At 39.0% G+C, this 15,000-nt stretch overlaps 1 protein-coding gene across 2 annotated transcripts in view; it reads left to right on the top strand.

Moving 5' to 3' along the window:
* megf6b (multiple EGF-like-domains 6b) overlaps positions 1-15,000 on the top strand; it is a 187,312-nt gene that overhangs the window by 151,512 nt on the left and 20,800 nt on the right. For both annotated transcript variants that reach the window (XM_061888339.1, XM_061888344.1), the window contains 7 exons: positions 16-153; positions 5,061-5,183; positions 7,978-8,100; positions 8,198-8,368; positions 10,740-10,871; positions 12,968-13,096; positions 13,174-13,302. In XM_061888339.1, coding sequence (XP_061744323.1) covers positions 16-153; positions 5,061-5,183; positions 7,978-8,100; positions 8,198-8,368; positions 10,740-10,871; positions 12,968-13,096; positions 13,174-13,302 — 945 coding nt within the window. The remainder of the gene's footprint in view (positions 1-15; positions 154-5,060; positions 5,184-7,977; positions 8,101-8,197; positions 8,369-10,739; positions 10,872-12,967; positions 13,097-13,173; positions 13,303-15,000) is intronic.

Here is a 15,000-nt window from a genome sequence, read left to right on the forward strand (position 1 = left end):
GTGTCACACCTAAAGGAATCGAGATGGAGATCGTGAACAGCTGTGAGGACAAAAACGGCGGATGCTCGCACCACTGCCAACATTCCAATAGTGGGCCGGTTTGCTCCTGTAACCATGGTTATAGGCTGGATCACGACCTTAAGACCTGCGTTGGTGAGAGATCAGTAAAATCCATCACCACTCACAAAAACATAATTTGCTTTCTCTGGTCGGGTTTGCGCTGCTCGTTTAGTTTGCTTGATGATCCCAATAAAACAAGCGAAACAGAGATCGCTTGAAAATGTTTTTGTTCTGGACAAGACTGCTGAAAACCACAAGTATGACTTTATAGAAATACAATATGCTTCCTTCCTCTAAAGCAGGGGTCGGCAACCCAAAATGTTGAAAGAGCCATATTGGACCCAAAATACAAAAACAAATCTGTCTGGAGCCGCAAAAAATTAAAACCCACATTACATACAGATAGTGTGTCATAAGACATAAATTTAATTATGAGGACTTAAAGGCCTACTATAATGTGATTTTCTTATTCAAACGGGGATAGCAGGTCCATTCCATGTGTCATACTTGATCATTTCGCGATATTGCCATATTTTTGCTGAAAGGATTTAGTAGAGAACATCGACGATAAAGTTTGCAACTTTTGGTTACTAATAAAAAAGCCTTGCCTGTACCGGAAGTAACAGACGCACATTGTTTACAATCATGGCCACCAGCAGCTAGAGCGATTCGGACAGAGAAAGCGACAATTTCCCCGTTAATTTGAGCGAGGATGATAGATTCGTGGATGAGGATAGTGAGAGTGAAGGACTAGAACAAAGAAAAAAAAAGACGAGGGCAGTGGGAGCAATCCAGATGTTATTAGACACATTTACTAGGATAATTCTGGAAAATCCCTTATCTGTTTATTGTGTTGCTAGTGTTTTAGTGAGATTATATAGTCATACCTGAAAGTCGGAGGGGTGTGGTGACCGCCAGTGTTGCTGAGGGAAGCCACGGAGGAGCCAAGTGAGTCGCAGCTGCCTCTTTGACAGCTGCAGGAGGAACGACACAAGCTCCGCTCATGTTTACGGTAAGAGCCGACTTATTACCACCATTTTATCACCGAAACCTGCTGGTTGACATGTGGTAAAGAACCATGTTCGCTTGACTGCTCTGTTCCATACTAAAGCTTCACCGTTATTTTTAGGAAATGTAAACCAAGAAACGGCGGGAAATGGGTTTCAGTAGGCCTTTAAAGGAAACTAAATGAGCTCAAATATAGCTACGAATGAGGCACAGTAATGCAATATGTGCATACAGCTAGCCTAAATAGCATGTTAGCCTCAATTAGCTTACAGTCATGCAGTGACCAAATATGTCTGATTAGCACTCCACACAAGTCAATGACATCAACAAAACTCACCTTTGTGCATTCATGTGCAACGTTATACGTTTGGTGGACAAAATGAGACAGAAAAAGAAGTGGCATAAAACACGTCCTAGAAAGTTGGAGAAAGTTATGCATGTAAACAAACTAGGGTGAGTTCAAGGACCGCCAAAATTAGTAGGACAAAACGGCGCTCTCCAAATACTCCAATCAGTGGAGCATGTTTAATATAAACAGTGTGCTTTATAGCAATTAGGAGGTTTGTGTCATGTTTGTCCTTCTACCGAAACCAAATTAAAACCAAAAATATTTTTTTCCCCCTCATCATTTCCGTTTTTCATATATTTTTGAAAAAGCTCCGGAGAGCCACTAGGGCGGCGCTAAAGAGCCGCATGCGGCTCCGGAACCGCAGCTTGCCGACCCCTGCTCTAAAGGATAAATTAACATTTTTTTCCAACATTTATTACTACAACTTCAGTGGTACTTCGGTTTTCCTTAATAATCAGTTCCAAAAGCTCAGATGAAAAGAGAAACTATTTTTCTCAGAATAAACATTACGAATCTAATCAATACGTCACAGACACCCACAAATATTAACACAAAAACATTTTATAGATCATAATTACAGTTTTACACTAAAGTTGGCCTTATTATGTAAAACCAATGTTTTTCCCTGATGGTACCTGCTTGTGTGTATTTGGGAATCTGCATAAGTCCCGAACATTTTAAATCAAACCATAGAGAGCAGAGATATTTATAAAACAATCTTGCCTTCTTCCTACTTCTTCTATTGTGACATTTTGTTCAAGTGTAACGACAGAGGATTATCCACACATGGTAGATGTTTGCCCAACATCCTCGCGTAACTCAGCTAATTTAAATGTATTTAAATCCGGCTTTGCTATAACATGTCGACGATGAAACTGATTGAAGAAAATGCTCTGTTTGCTTTACCAGTTGAGTGGAAAAACATGGTGCTTCTACACTGAACAAAAATATAAATGCAACACTTTTGTTTTTGGTCCCATTTTTCATGAGTTGAAGTCAAAAATCTAAAACATTCACTATATACACAAAATACCTCCATCCATCCATCCATTTTCTACCGCTTATTCCCTTTCGGGGTCGCGGGGGGCGCTGGCGCCTATCTCACCTATTCCTCTCAAATTTTGTTCAGAAACCTGTCTAATTCTGTGTTAGTGAGCACTTCTTCTTTGCCAAGATAATCCATCCCACCTCACAGGGGTCTGCTGTTGTGAGGCTGGTTGCATATACTGCCAAATTCTCTGAAACAAGCAGCGCCAAACTAAAATGAACATGATATCAAATAGAAGGCAACATCATACAGCAAACATCATGTAGGCCAAGTACACACACACACACTACTACTGTGAGGAAATAATGAATATCAAATCAATGATTGAAGTGACAAGCATGTAATTCTACAATACCTTGTGGTCAAAGAGAAAGGACAGCCATTGAAGCACATTCAATCAATTTTTTAACTCTTTTTAACACACCATTGAAAAGACTAACTGCCGTCAAACTACCGCTGCTAAACTAACCATCAGAGCTGAGCTGAAATCCGTCTCTGAGCATGCTCTTGCTGACGTCAGGTGTCACTTGGCAACAAGCACCACCTTTTAAAGGCACACACACACACACACACACACACACACACACACACACACACACACACACACACACACACTATGCTCTCATGAAATATCTCTCACCTCCATATGCCAGATATTCAATTTTTTTTTTTTTGTTAGGTAATGCATTAATAAATTTGAATACCATAGTTACATTTATTAAATAGTAATTTGGTTATTATTTAAATTACATTTTGTAACCAAACAAGTAACTTTAGTAATTTACTATAATAAAAGTAATTTTCCAAATACTGTTCACAGGTACTAAATAAAAAAAATTAAAAAAACATGCGCCATGACTAGGGAAAGTTGTTTGGATTGGGTCATAAGTGCAAAAAATTGCATTATTGGCTTTATTTTAACAACAAAATCTCACGGTACATTAAACATATGTTTATTATTGCAATTTAGTCCTTAAATAAAATAGTGAACATACGAGAAGACAACTTGTCTTTTAATAGTAAGTAAGCAAACAAAGGCTCCTAATTTAGTTGATGACATATGCAGTAACATATTGTGTCATCTCTCATTCTATTATTTTATCAAAATTATTAAGGACAAGTGGTAGAAAATGAATTATTATTATTGCTAATTATCATTAGTTTTGGATGATAACACACATTTGGGGATCAATCCGATACCAAGTAGTAACAGAATCATACATTGGTCATATTCAAAGTCCTCATGTTTCCAGGGACATATTTCCTGAGTTTGTAGCTGAGACAGGCGCCAGCGCCGCCCGCGACCCCAAAAGGGAATAAACGGTAGAAAATGGATGGATATAAACATAATATAAATAAAAAAAAAACGAAAGAAGATTTTTTTTTTATGCTAAAAAATATCGATGTAATCATAGTAGTATCGACTAGATACACTCATGTACTTGGTATCATTACAGTGGATGTCAGGTGTAGATCCACCAATGGCGTTTGTTTACAATGTGACGCCGGTGAGCTACGGTGTGTAGTGAAGCATGTTAAGCTATTCCTCGTCCTGCAGGGATGATACTTGTAAGAAAATTACTTTATTTGTTGCTATGGAGGCCGAGGTTAGTGATTTAAAAGTAGCTAAAACACTGCAGACTGCGGCTGGACTTTAGCCGCAGGCTAGCTCGCCGTGTCTTAAAGCACCTCTTCCAGTGGGTGTTTCAGTGTTATAGCTTCACCTTTATCGTTAATTTTTTAACCAAAATGCATCTGTTCTCCTTTCTGTCTACACACTAGAGATGCGCGGTTTGCGGTCTCATCCGCGGAGTCCACGGATAAACCGCGGGTCGGGCGGGTAACATGACGAAAACATTTATTTTAATTAGATTCAGGCGGGTGGCGGTTGAACCACCCGGAAATATTTGATATGCATGGTTCTGTAATCGGTATCCTTTGCCATTCAAAGTGCCATTTAAGACCCGTGTCATAAAGCGAAGAAGACAATAAGAGATGCTATTATTCTCCTGAATTACTGCCGGTAGTCACCCAGATAAGTATTAGGGCGTGCTATGAAGCCATTGGCTTTGTCGCCTACTACAACATGCACGATCTGCTTGTCAGTCCAGCATCATGTTGTGTGTGGCTTCCGCGGCAACATACACACGACTGCAAGGCATACTGGGTGACACAGAGTACACTAATGGTTGTGATATAAACAATTTTAACACTTAGTAATATCCGGCCACGCTGTGAAGCCACACCAATTCAGAACGACAAACACATTTCGGGAGAACATCCTCACAGTAACACAACATAAACGCAACACAACAAATACCCATAATCGTTTGTATTCATGACACATCCTGACTATTTTATACACCCCGCTAGCAGAGTAACATAACTACAACATGCTTCTTTCTCACAAATGACTTAGTTTTGCATTTTTGGGTATTTTAAATATTTACTAATACAATCACAGCAAAAATGTTGGCTCTGTTTTTCCTGACTGGCCTCTTTTAAAAAAATATGTTTTTCATTAAAAAAATGTTTAAGGGGATAGAGCGCCCTGTAGACGTGTCATAAAAGTTGTGTGTTTGTTGTGTTTGGCAGACGTGGACGAGTGTGGCAGGCAGAGCTCCTGCTGCCAGCAGAACTGCGCCAACTACCCTGGAGGTTACGAATGTTACTGCTCAGCGGGCTACAGGCTCAACTCGGACGGATGCAGCTGCGACGGTACAGCATGTTTAAAAGTGAATGCTTTTCAGGGAACGCATATCCACTTCTACATTTATATCCTTGTCACTGTAGACATAATATTTATTCTACAAAGAACCTGGAAGAGGTTCAAGCTAAACCAGAGATCTTGTAAAGATGAAGCACATTATAAAAATAGGACAAAGCGTTAATGGAAACAGGGGATTATTGGAGAGAGGCTTTTATTTTCAACATTTGAAAAATGTTATGAATAACAACTTGAATTATAATTTGGAGTGCTTGAGAAAATTAAAAGGGAATCATAGCTCCCTTTGAGCACATGCTCATTTATCACCAAGTATAAAGCACAACACAGCAGCAACAGAACCAATGTTGTAATCAGGGCCGTTGAAGTGGAGGGTGTTGACTTTTGTAAAGTTTGTAAAATGTTAGTTATTTTAGCATGTAAGTTATAAAACAAAAGATGCCATAAATGTTAATATTAAGCATGTAAGTTATAAAACAAAAGATGCCATAAATGTTAATATTAAATTGAATATAGCTGTGAAAGTTCAATAATTTATTTAGTTAAATCACATTAAGAAGTATTTAAATACCTACGCACCCCTATAAACATACAAAATGATTCGTTCCACCTGGATATCGGCAAAGCCAGCATGGAACACTTCACACAACAAAGATGTCATCAAAGCTCACCTTTAAGCATTCACACACACAGTACCAACATTTTGGATCAAGGATGAAGTGATAGAAGAAAGATAAAACAAAAATATGACGCATATGTGTGGCAGACGAGGAGAAAGTTAAGTACCAGTTTCACTTTTGTATCTCATTTCCCAAAACTGTGGTGCATTCAAAACCCTCGATTGTAGTTACAACGGACACATCACTAGATTTTAAAGATGGGGAGCGACTTAAAGGCCTACTGAAACCCACTACTACCGACCACGCAGTCTGATAGTTTATATATCAATGATGAAATATTAACATTACAACACATGCCAATACGGCCTTTTTAGTTTACTAAATTGCAATTTTAAATTTCCCGCAAAATGTCCTGTTGAAAACGACGCGGTATGATGACGCGTATGGTAACGCGTGCGTTTGACGTCACCGGCTGTAGCGGACATTTTTTTCCAACCCGATCCATGCTATAAGTAGTCTGCTTTAATCGCATAATTACACGGTATTCTGGACATCTGTGTTGCTGAATCTTTTCTAATTTGTTAAATTAATAAGGGAGAAGTCAAAGTAGAAAAATGGAGGTGGGATGCAGTGTATTGCAGCTGCCTTTAGCAACACAAACACAGCCGGTGTTTCCTTGTTTAAAATTCCTGAAGGTGAAGCTTTACTATGGAACAGAGCGGTCAAGCGAACATGGTTCCCGACCACATGTCAACCAGCAGGTTTCGATGAGAAAATTGTGCTAATAAGTCGGCTCTTACCGTAGACATGAGCGGAGCTTGCGTCCTCCTGCAGTTGCGGACTATTACCTTCTCCCACCGGAGACACTGGCGGTCACCACACCCGGGGCCACACCCCTCCGACTTTCAGGTACCATATAATCTCACTAAAACACTACTGACACAATAAGCAGATAAGGGATTTTCCAGAATTATCCTAGTAAATGTGTCTAATAACATTTGAATCGCTCTCACTGCCCTCGCCTTTTTTTTTTTTTCTAGTCCTTCACTCTCACTATCCTCATCCACGAATCTTTCATCCTCGCTCACATTGATGGGGAAATTGTCGCTTTCTCAGTCCGAATCGCTTTAGCTGCTGGTTGCTATGATTGTAAACAATGTGAGGATGTGAGGAGCTCTACAACCAGTGACGTCACACGCATATCGTCTGCTACTTCCGGTACAGGCAAGGCTTTTTTATTAGCAATTAAAAGTTGCGAACTTTATCGTGGATGTTCTCTACTAAATCCTTTCAGCAAAAATATGGCAATATTGTGAAATGATCAAGTATGACACATAGAATGGACCTGCTATCCCCGTTTTAAATAAGAAAATCTCATTTCAGTAGGCCTTTAACCCCCAGGAGATGCGCTAATAATAATACAATCATATTAAAAATGATGTATTGGTGTGATTTGTATCATCCCTTGCGTTAATAAACTAATGTCTAATTTACACTCTGAAGTAAAGAGAAACTTGACATATTTCTAATCATATTTAGGTGAATAATGGCAGGTCAAATGATTATAAAAAATCATATCCTGGACACTTTGAATTGAATTTTTTTACTTAAAAAAACAAACATTCAGGTGGTTTATCTATATATGTTCTACATATGTTCATCCGATCTTTAAAAATGGAAAAACTAGAATAACGTTTCTTACATATGTTTTAAAAAGCTGGTTTCAACCAAATCCATGCAATAATTAGTTTTTTAGTGCATGCAAACAGTAAGTGTGTGTGGATGATGCGGCAACGCTGGGTTTAGGGTTGGATGAAGGATTTTGAGTTTTGGTGCTACGCCCCTGGTTGTAATAGCAATAAGAAGTAAAGTGCTAAGTCAGCAATAATAGCAACAGTATATCAAGTGTAACGCACATGACTCGTACACTGACAGCCAACATTGTAAAGAGTAAGGTAGCTAAAGCTGCTAAAGAGCATCTCGTGGCATTAATGCAAATATATTAGGAGGTTTCCTACAGCCACAGCTGTACACATCCCCAGTCACATAGGAGACAACGTTTACAGATTAATAGAAATGTAAATTGGAACATTTACAGGACGTCATTGATAATTTCCAGTGTTCTCGTTTACCTTTCACTTTCTCTTTCAATATGGTGTTGTTTTAGACGTCAATGAGTGTCTGGGAGCCAATGGCGGCTGTGACCACACGTGCCAAAACAACGCCGGCTCCTACCAGTGTTTCTGCCGACGAGGCTTCCGACTGGAGGAGGACCGCCTCTCGTGCATCCGTGAGTATTTTTCTAGCTTTCTTAAATAACATAGGTGAGTGAGACGCGCTCCCCTCAGGGGGATGTCCAACACAACCATTGATCCTTCTCCAAACAGCTCTGGACGGTGCAGTCGAAGCCCTGTCCAGCGGAGGCGCCATCGAGCTGGCTGTGGCCGGCCCCCAGCTCATGTTGCTGCACGACTACAACCAGCCTTTGGAGCGCTATGACGACTACGAGGACGACGAGGGGGAGCTGAGGGCCGAGAGTAACCTGGCGGAAAAGTTTGGTGCGTATTTCTTGGACTATTGTTGCGCTGAGAGACTTCTGGTTCACTCCAATAACGTCTGTATTTGAACAAAAAAGATGGTAACTAAAATATTGTAAGCAAGTCTCTGCATAGTAATTGACAGCTGCTGGCCAACATCTCTGTTAGCACACGGACTGTTGTGTTGACGGGAATGCAAGATGGCAGCAGGAAATCATAAGCTTTATTTTGTGTAACTTTACAGAAATGTCAGAAAATAAGTCAAGTTGTTTGACCGGGCGTGTCAAAGCTACGGCCGGCATCATGAGTCATTAGTTTATTAAGGAATCTGGCCCGCAGAGTGATTTTAATTTGTTTTAAATATCTGACAATCGTGATGCAGTAAAATTGCCGCTATCTTATTGACAACATGAGTAATTCAGGGCAATGACCATGAATTATACTCTGAAATAATACTGCACAACATTTACCTATATGACCCAAAGCAAACAACCTTTCCTACACATGGCACAAAAAACAATATAATAATATAATGGGTTGTACTTGTATAGCGCTTTTCTACCTTCAAGGTACTCAAAGCGCTTTGACATTACTTCCACATTTACCCATTCACACACACATTCACACACTGATGGAGGGAGCTGCCATGCAAGGCGTCAACCAGCACCCATCAGGAGCAAGGGTGAAGTGTCTTGCTCAGGACACAACGGACGTGACGAGGTTGGTACTAGGTGGGATTTGAACCAGGGACCCTCGGGTTGCGCACGGCCACTCTCCCACTGCGCCACGCCGTCCCAACTATAAAAAAGTGTGTGCGTGTTGTTATTTTGTGTGTGTGTGAGTGCGCAAGCATGTGTGTGCGTGCGCAAGCATGTGTGTGCGTACTCACTCCGGTTGCAGATTATTCCCGTCCAGCCGTCTGGACAATCGCAGCCGTTCTTCCACAGATTACACGTTCCTCCATTGGAGCAGTCGTCACACCAAATGTCGACACACATGGTCACACATAAGAAATTCAAAATGACACCCATTTTAATCCATTACAATGGGAAAAATTTAAATCTCCCTGTCCACATTTAGACGCATTTTAGCTGCTTAAGATTTCTGATTGATTACAAAACTTTAAGGAGGTCGTCAAAGAAGAGTCGAACTTTGACATACTTTTTCTATCTAATTAATTATATACCCATAATTATATATCCCTTATATTAATATAATGTGTACACATATGGATGTGTATAGGCTATTTATATATATATATATATATATATATATAAAACGTTTATATATTATGTGTATATATATTTATAATGTATATGTATGTATTTATATGTTGTGTATATATATATATATATATATATATATATTTTTTTTTTTGTTCTTTTGTTTTGTTTTTTTGTTTTTGCGCTGTTGTCCTGTATATTGTCTTGAGAGTGAATTTTCTCCTTGATTGTCCTAAACATAAGTTCACAATAACAGTGGTTTAAATAAATAAATGTCAACATTTTCCAGTGAAATAAAAACGTACGTAGCATCTATGAACAACTAATATACCGTTATTGAAATTGTAAACATAGTTAAAAAATATCAAGTATTAGAGCTACACATTATTAAGACATCAATCAAGCTATTTAGGTGTAAAAATCAAAAGAAACAGATGCAAGGCTTTTACTTCTAAAAGCTGAAAAAAGCTCCGTGCACAAAGCTGTCTGCAATGGCCAAATATGAGTGTCTCTTTTGGGGCAAAGAGCATGGAGGTCCCTCAACATTGCGATAGTCAAAGTCTCATATTTTAACGCATAGTTATAGCACTACTGTCATCCCAGCTTACATGTATGCTTTTAGATGTTTAAACAATTAAATAAAGCTATACTTATATTTTAAAGTCAATCTTTCCGTTACATACAGGCAGTGCCGCCATTGGAGACCAAGCAGCCAATCAGATTACATTTGTCCAGTTCTCTGATTAGTTGGCTTTTTGATAGAAGTATAACACTGTGTGTAACTTACAAGAGCGCAGAGCAGAAATCTGAGCGAGTGTAGAGAAAAAAAAGTTGAATGCGCAGAAGGGAGAGAGTGGAAGAGAGGGGGCCTGAGAGAGCGAATCCCTCTAAATGCAGACAGCACTAATTATTGAGTGTGGATATGGATAATAGAAAACACTTTTATTGTGCACAAAACACATTTATATTTGCTCAGAAAATATTTTTTGCATTAGTTTGATTTTTTTTTAAATATATAATGTGTGCTTTGCAAAACATATTGCAAGCTTTTCGACCTCAACATTAAAACACAAATATAACACCATGCTACTTAACCTTACATTCTGTAATTCAAGACTTATTCCATGCATGTTTTTTTAAAGTGAAGTTCATTCCTTCATGAAATGCAGTGTGCCTGGACGACACTTTTGGCAATGACTGCAGTTTGACGTGTGACGACTGCTCCAATGGAGGAACGTGTAATCTGTGGAAGAACGGCTGCGATTGTCCAGACGGCTGGACGGGAATAATCTGCAACCGGAGTGAGTACGCACACACATGCTTGCGCACGCACACACATGCTTGCGCACTCACACACACACAAAATAACAACACGCACACACTTTTTTATAGTGTACCCCTAAACTGCTGTCTCTTTTTAATTTGTAGTTTGCAGGTGTATAAATATATGTATTCATATGTAATTATATATGTATAAATGTGTATATATATATTAAAAACAAATATATATTGCTATATCTATATACATGTATATTAGAGATGCGCGGATAGGCAATTATATCATCCGCATCCGCGTCACCAAAATCATCATCCACCCGCCGTCACCGGAACCATCTTTTTATCGGGACCGTACCCGCCCACCAACCGCCCGCTGAATTGCATCAGAGGTTGGCCACCTTTACCACTCACAGAGCTATTTAAAACTGTTTCACAGAGTAATGTAGTCAAATGGAGCCGCTAACGTTCTCGCGACTATTCAATAACGTTCATCCTGATGACAAGAATGTGGGCGTGCTGTGAAGCCATTGCCTTAGACACCTTCAACAACATGTACGAACCGATTGTTGGTCCAGCAACATGTTGTGTGCAGCTTCCGCAATCACACGTGTGAGATTGAAAGGCATACTGGGTGATACAGAGTACACTGATGGTTGTGATGTAAACAACTTTAACACTTACTAATATGCGCCACGCTATGAAGCCACACAATACAAGATTGACAAACACATTTCGGGAGGACATCCTCACAGTAACACAACATAAACGCAACACAACTAATACCCATAATCCTTTGTATTCATGGGGGGGGGGGGGTTTGTGGTGTGTGGTGTATAAAATAGTCAGGCTTTGTCACGAATACAAAGGATTATGGGTATTTGTTGTGTTGCGTTTATGTTGTGTTACTGTGAGGATGTTCTCCCGAAATGTGTTTGTCGTTCTTAATTGGTGTGGCTTCATAGCGTGGCGCATATTACTAAGCATTAGTGTACTCTGTGTCACCCAGTATGCCTTGCAGTCATGTGCGTGTTGCCGCGGAAGCCACACACAACATGTTGATGGACTGACAAGCAGATCGTGTATGATTTAGAAGGCGACAGTCAATGGCTTCATAGCACGCCGTAATATTTAATATCTGGGTGACTGCCGGCAGTCATTCAAGAGAATAATAGCGTCTCCTATTGACTTCTTCGCTTTATGACACGGGTCTTAAATGGCTCTTTGAATGGCAAAGGATACTGATCCCAGAACCATGTATATCAAATGTCTCCGGATAGTTCAACCGCCACCCGCCCGAATTTAATTAAAATATATTTTTTCGTCATGTCAACCGCCCGGCCCGCGGTTTACCCGCGGACTCCGCGGATGAGACCGCAAACCGCGCATCTCTAATGTATATATACGTGTGTGTGTGTGTGTGTGTGTGTGTGCCCCTGTTTTGAAAATGAAAATGTTTACCATTTTAATATCAAATAATATTGCGAAAATTGTGTTGATTCTGAATTGAATGTTCTTCAAAATTTTTAGTTGTTGTAAAATTCCAATCCCTAACAATTTAATATCTTACATGTGAAATAAATAAATGTGAATGTGAATTAGGTAATTCGTTAAGTAGATAATTTGGCATTTTTATTTTGTTTGTATTGCTCCATTTGTAGTGTAATAAATGCTCATCATCATTTTATATTAATATTTACTTCACTAACTGCTTCTTTGCTATCAGTATTACTATCATATTTGTACATATCCTATTCGCTGATGCTGTTCTGTTTTTGTTATTATTGTTTTTGTTGTTGTCGTCTCTGTCTTATGCCCATCTTGTCCCCGCAATTTCCCCCTCTGTCTTCCTTTGTTTCTCTTTTTATCCCCTCCTGCACCAAATAATATAAATCAATTTAATAGAGTCCAATACATATAAGGCAACAAGAAAAGTATCCCGCACTTCTCTTTGGTAAAGTAAATCTGCTTAGCTGATATCGGTAACTACATCAACAATGTGATTTGCCTGAGTAGCTGGACAGGACGACATTTCAATAAATACAAAATATATATTAATAATTTGGAATAAAGCAAGTGCTGCATAATTTTCAATGTGGTTGTTTTTTTTTCAATGTCCCAGCATGTCCTGAAGACTATTTTGGTAAGAACTGCTCCTTCCCCTGTAAGTGTAAAAATGGTGCCAGCTGTGACCCCGTCACTGGGAGCTGTCGCTGCCCGCCAGGTGTCAGTGGAGAGTTGTGCCAGGATGGTGAGTTTGTACCTCTTTTGCAAACATATTTACTTAAGAGTCAGCTATCGTCTTCATCATGTTTTTTGCATGTGCAGGCTGTCCCAAGGGTTTCTTTGGCAAGCAGTGTAACAAAAAATGTAACTGTGCCAACAATGGGCGCTGCCATCGCACTTATGGAGCCTGCTTGTGTGACCCTGGACTCTACGGACGCTTCTGCCACCTCCGTGAGACGCCCTTAATTTATTCTCCTCAAGAAACCTAAAACACTATTGGGGTTGCTTAAACATCCTCCTATCTTAGCAACTAGTTTAATATAAGCTTAATGGAGCAGCAAATGGTTGAATCAATAATGGCATTTATAATTCATAAATGTAACTAGTTAGTATAGGGAAAGTAATGTTTGTGTTTTTGAATAATCTTTAAATATCTGGTGTGTGCAGTTGACAGCCTGCCAAAAAACTGTTGTCTAATTTTAGCCAATCATCTTTACCCATGGATCATTTAATGACCGGCTTTTGTTTTGTCTTGATGTTATGAGTCCCGATGTCCGTGAATGCACCACAGTAATTGTGGAGAAGTGCAGCATAGGTGTGTACAGGACGGCGAGTTGGGGTGCAGGTTGAAGATAAATGGTGTTGGAACTGAGAACTCTGCTGTTAATGCTAATAGGCTAAATTGGGGCCCAAAGATGAATTTTATTTGGAGCTCCCCACCCCCATTACAATTTATTTCTGCATTTGTGAAACAATTTTCAAACTTTTTAAATCAAACTTGAATTTTATTTGAGGCATGTTTTGTACTAAAACAAATGGGAAATAAATTGTTCAATAAAAAATATTTTAGTGAAAAAAAAATATTACATCCTCAAAATATGAATGTATAAACCTACCTAACCTAACTCCGACTGGGATTCTAACCTCTTATGACTTTCAAGAGAAGCACAAATGGTGTGTGCCACAGAAGCTTGCCGGACTGTAGGGAAAATTTTCCATTACAGTATATTCTTATCAGTGACAGAGCAGGAAGCGGCAAGGAATACGTTTGAGGTAAAATTTCATATGAAGCGCCCATGTCATTTATATATTGATATTTCACACGTGCTTCTTCACGCATAATTAGGCCCCCCACTGTTACATAATAGTATAAAACACCATAAGAAATTGTTCATAAAAATATGCATTACTGGAAAAAAACTATATCAACAAACTGACTTGAGTTGGAAAACACTCTTATTACCCATTCTACTTATGTCTATGGCAAAAGTCACAAGTAAATGTGCAAGCAACAGCTCATTTTAGTTTTGGTTATGTCGACAGTCGCTTATGTCTACGTTAGTCAAGCTAGTCCTCGGGCGTCAACACAAACAAAAATATATCTACTGGAATCCCACAGTATACTCATGACTCACTGATGTCATGGGAATTTACTCCAAGAAGTTGTTTTTATATTAAAAATTGTTTTCATTTTGATTTAACATTTTCCACTTTTGTTTCAATAATAACCAATAAAATCAATTCAATATTGAACTGTAGTAATGCATTTGACAATAACATAAACTAATAAATCATCTTTATATGTGTTGTTTTAAAAAAAACAACACATTTCTTTGAGTTAAACAAAACAATGAAAAAAGGGACAAGCGGTAGAAATGGATGGATGGATGGATGAAAAACTCAGTTGTAGATATAGAGGACGCTGTAGTACAAGGTTGTCCAAAGCATGGCCCCTGGGCCATTTGCGCCCTGCAGCCCATTACAAAACAAAATGTGAAAAAGTGGAATAAAATAACTAACAGGTTAAATGTAATGAGAAAAAGTTGTAATTTTGACTCTAAATACACAAAGCTGCGATGCAGGCTGTCTTTATCGTTTTTCGTTTTCTTTTTGGTTGCCATTGCTCAATAAATAATAATGAAGCGTAAT

The sequence above is a fragment of the Nerophis ophidion genome, linkage group LG02 (genome assembly GCF_033978795.1).
Source record: "Nerophis ophidion isolate RoL-2023_Sa linkage group LG02, RoL_Noph_v1.0, whole genome shotgun sequence".
Lineage (NCBI taxonomy): Eukaryota > Metazoa > Chordata > Actinopteri > Syngnathiformes > Syngnathidae > Nerophis > Nerophis ophidion.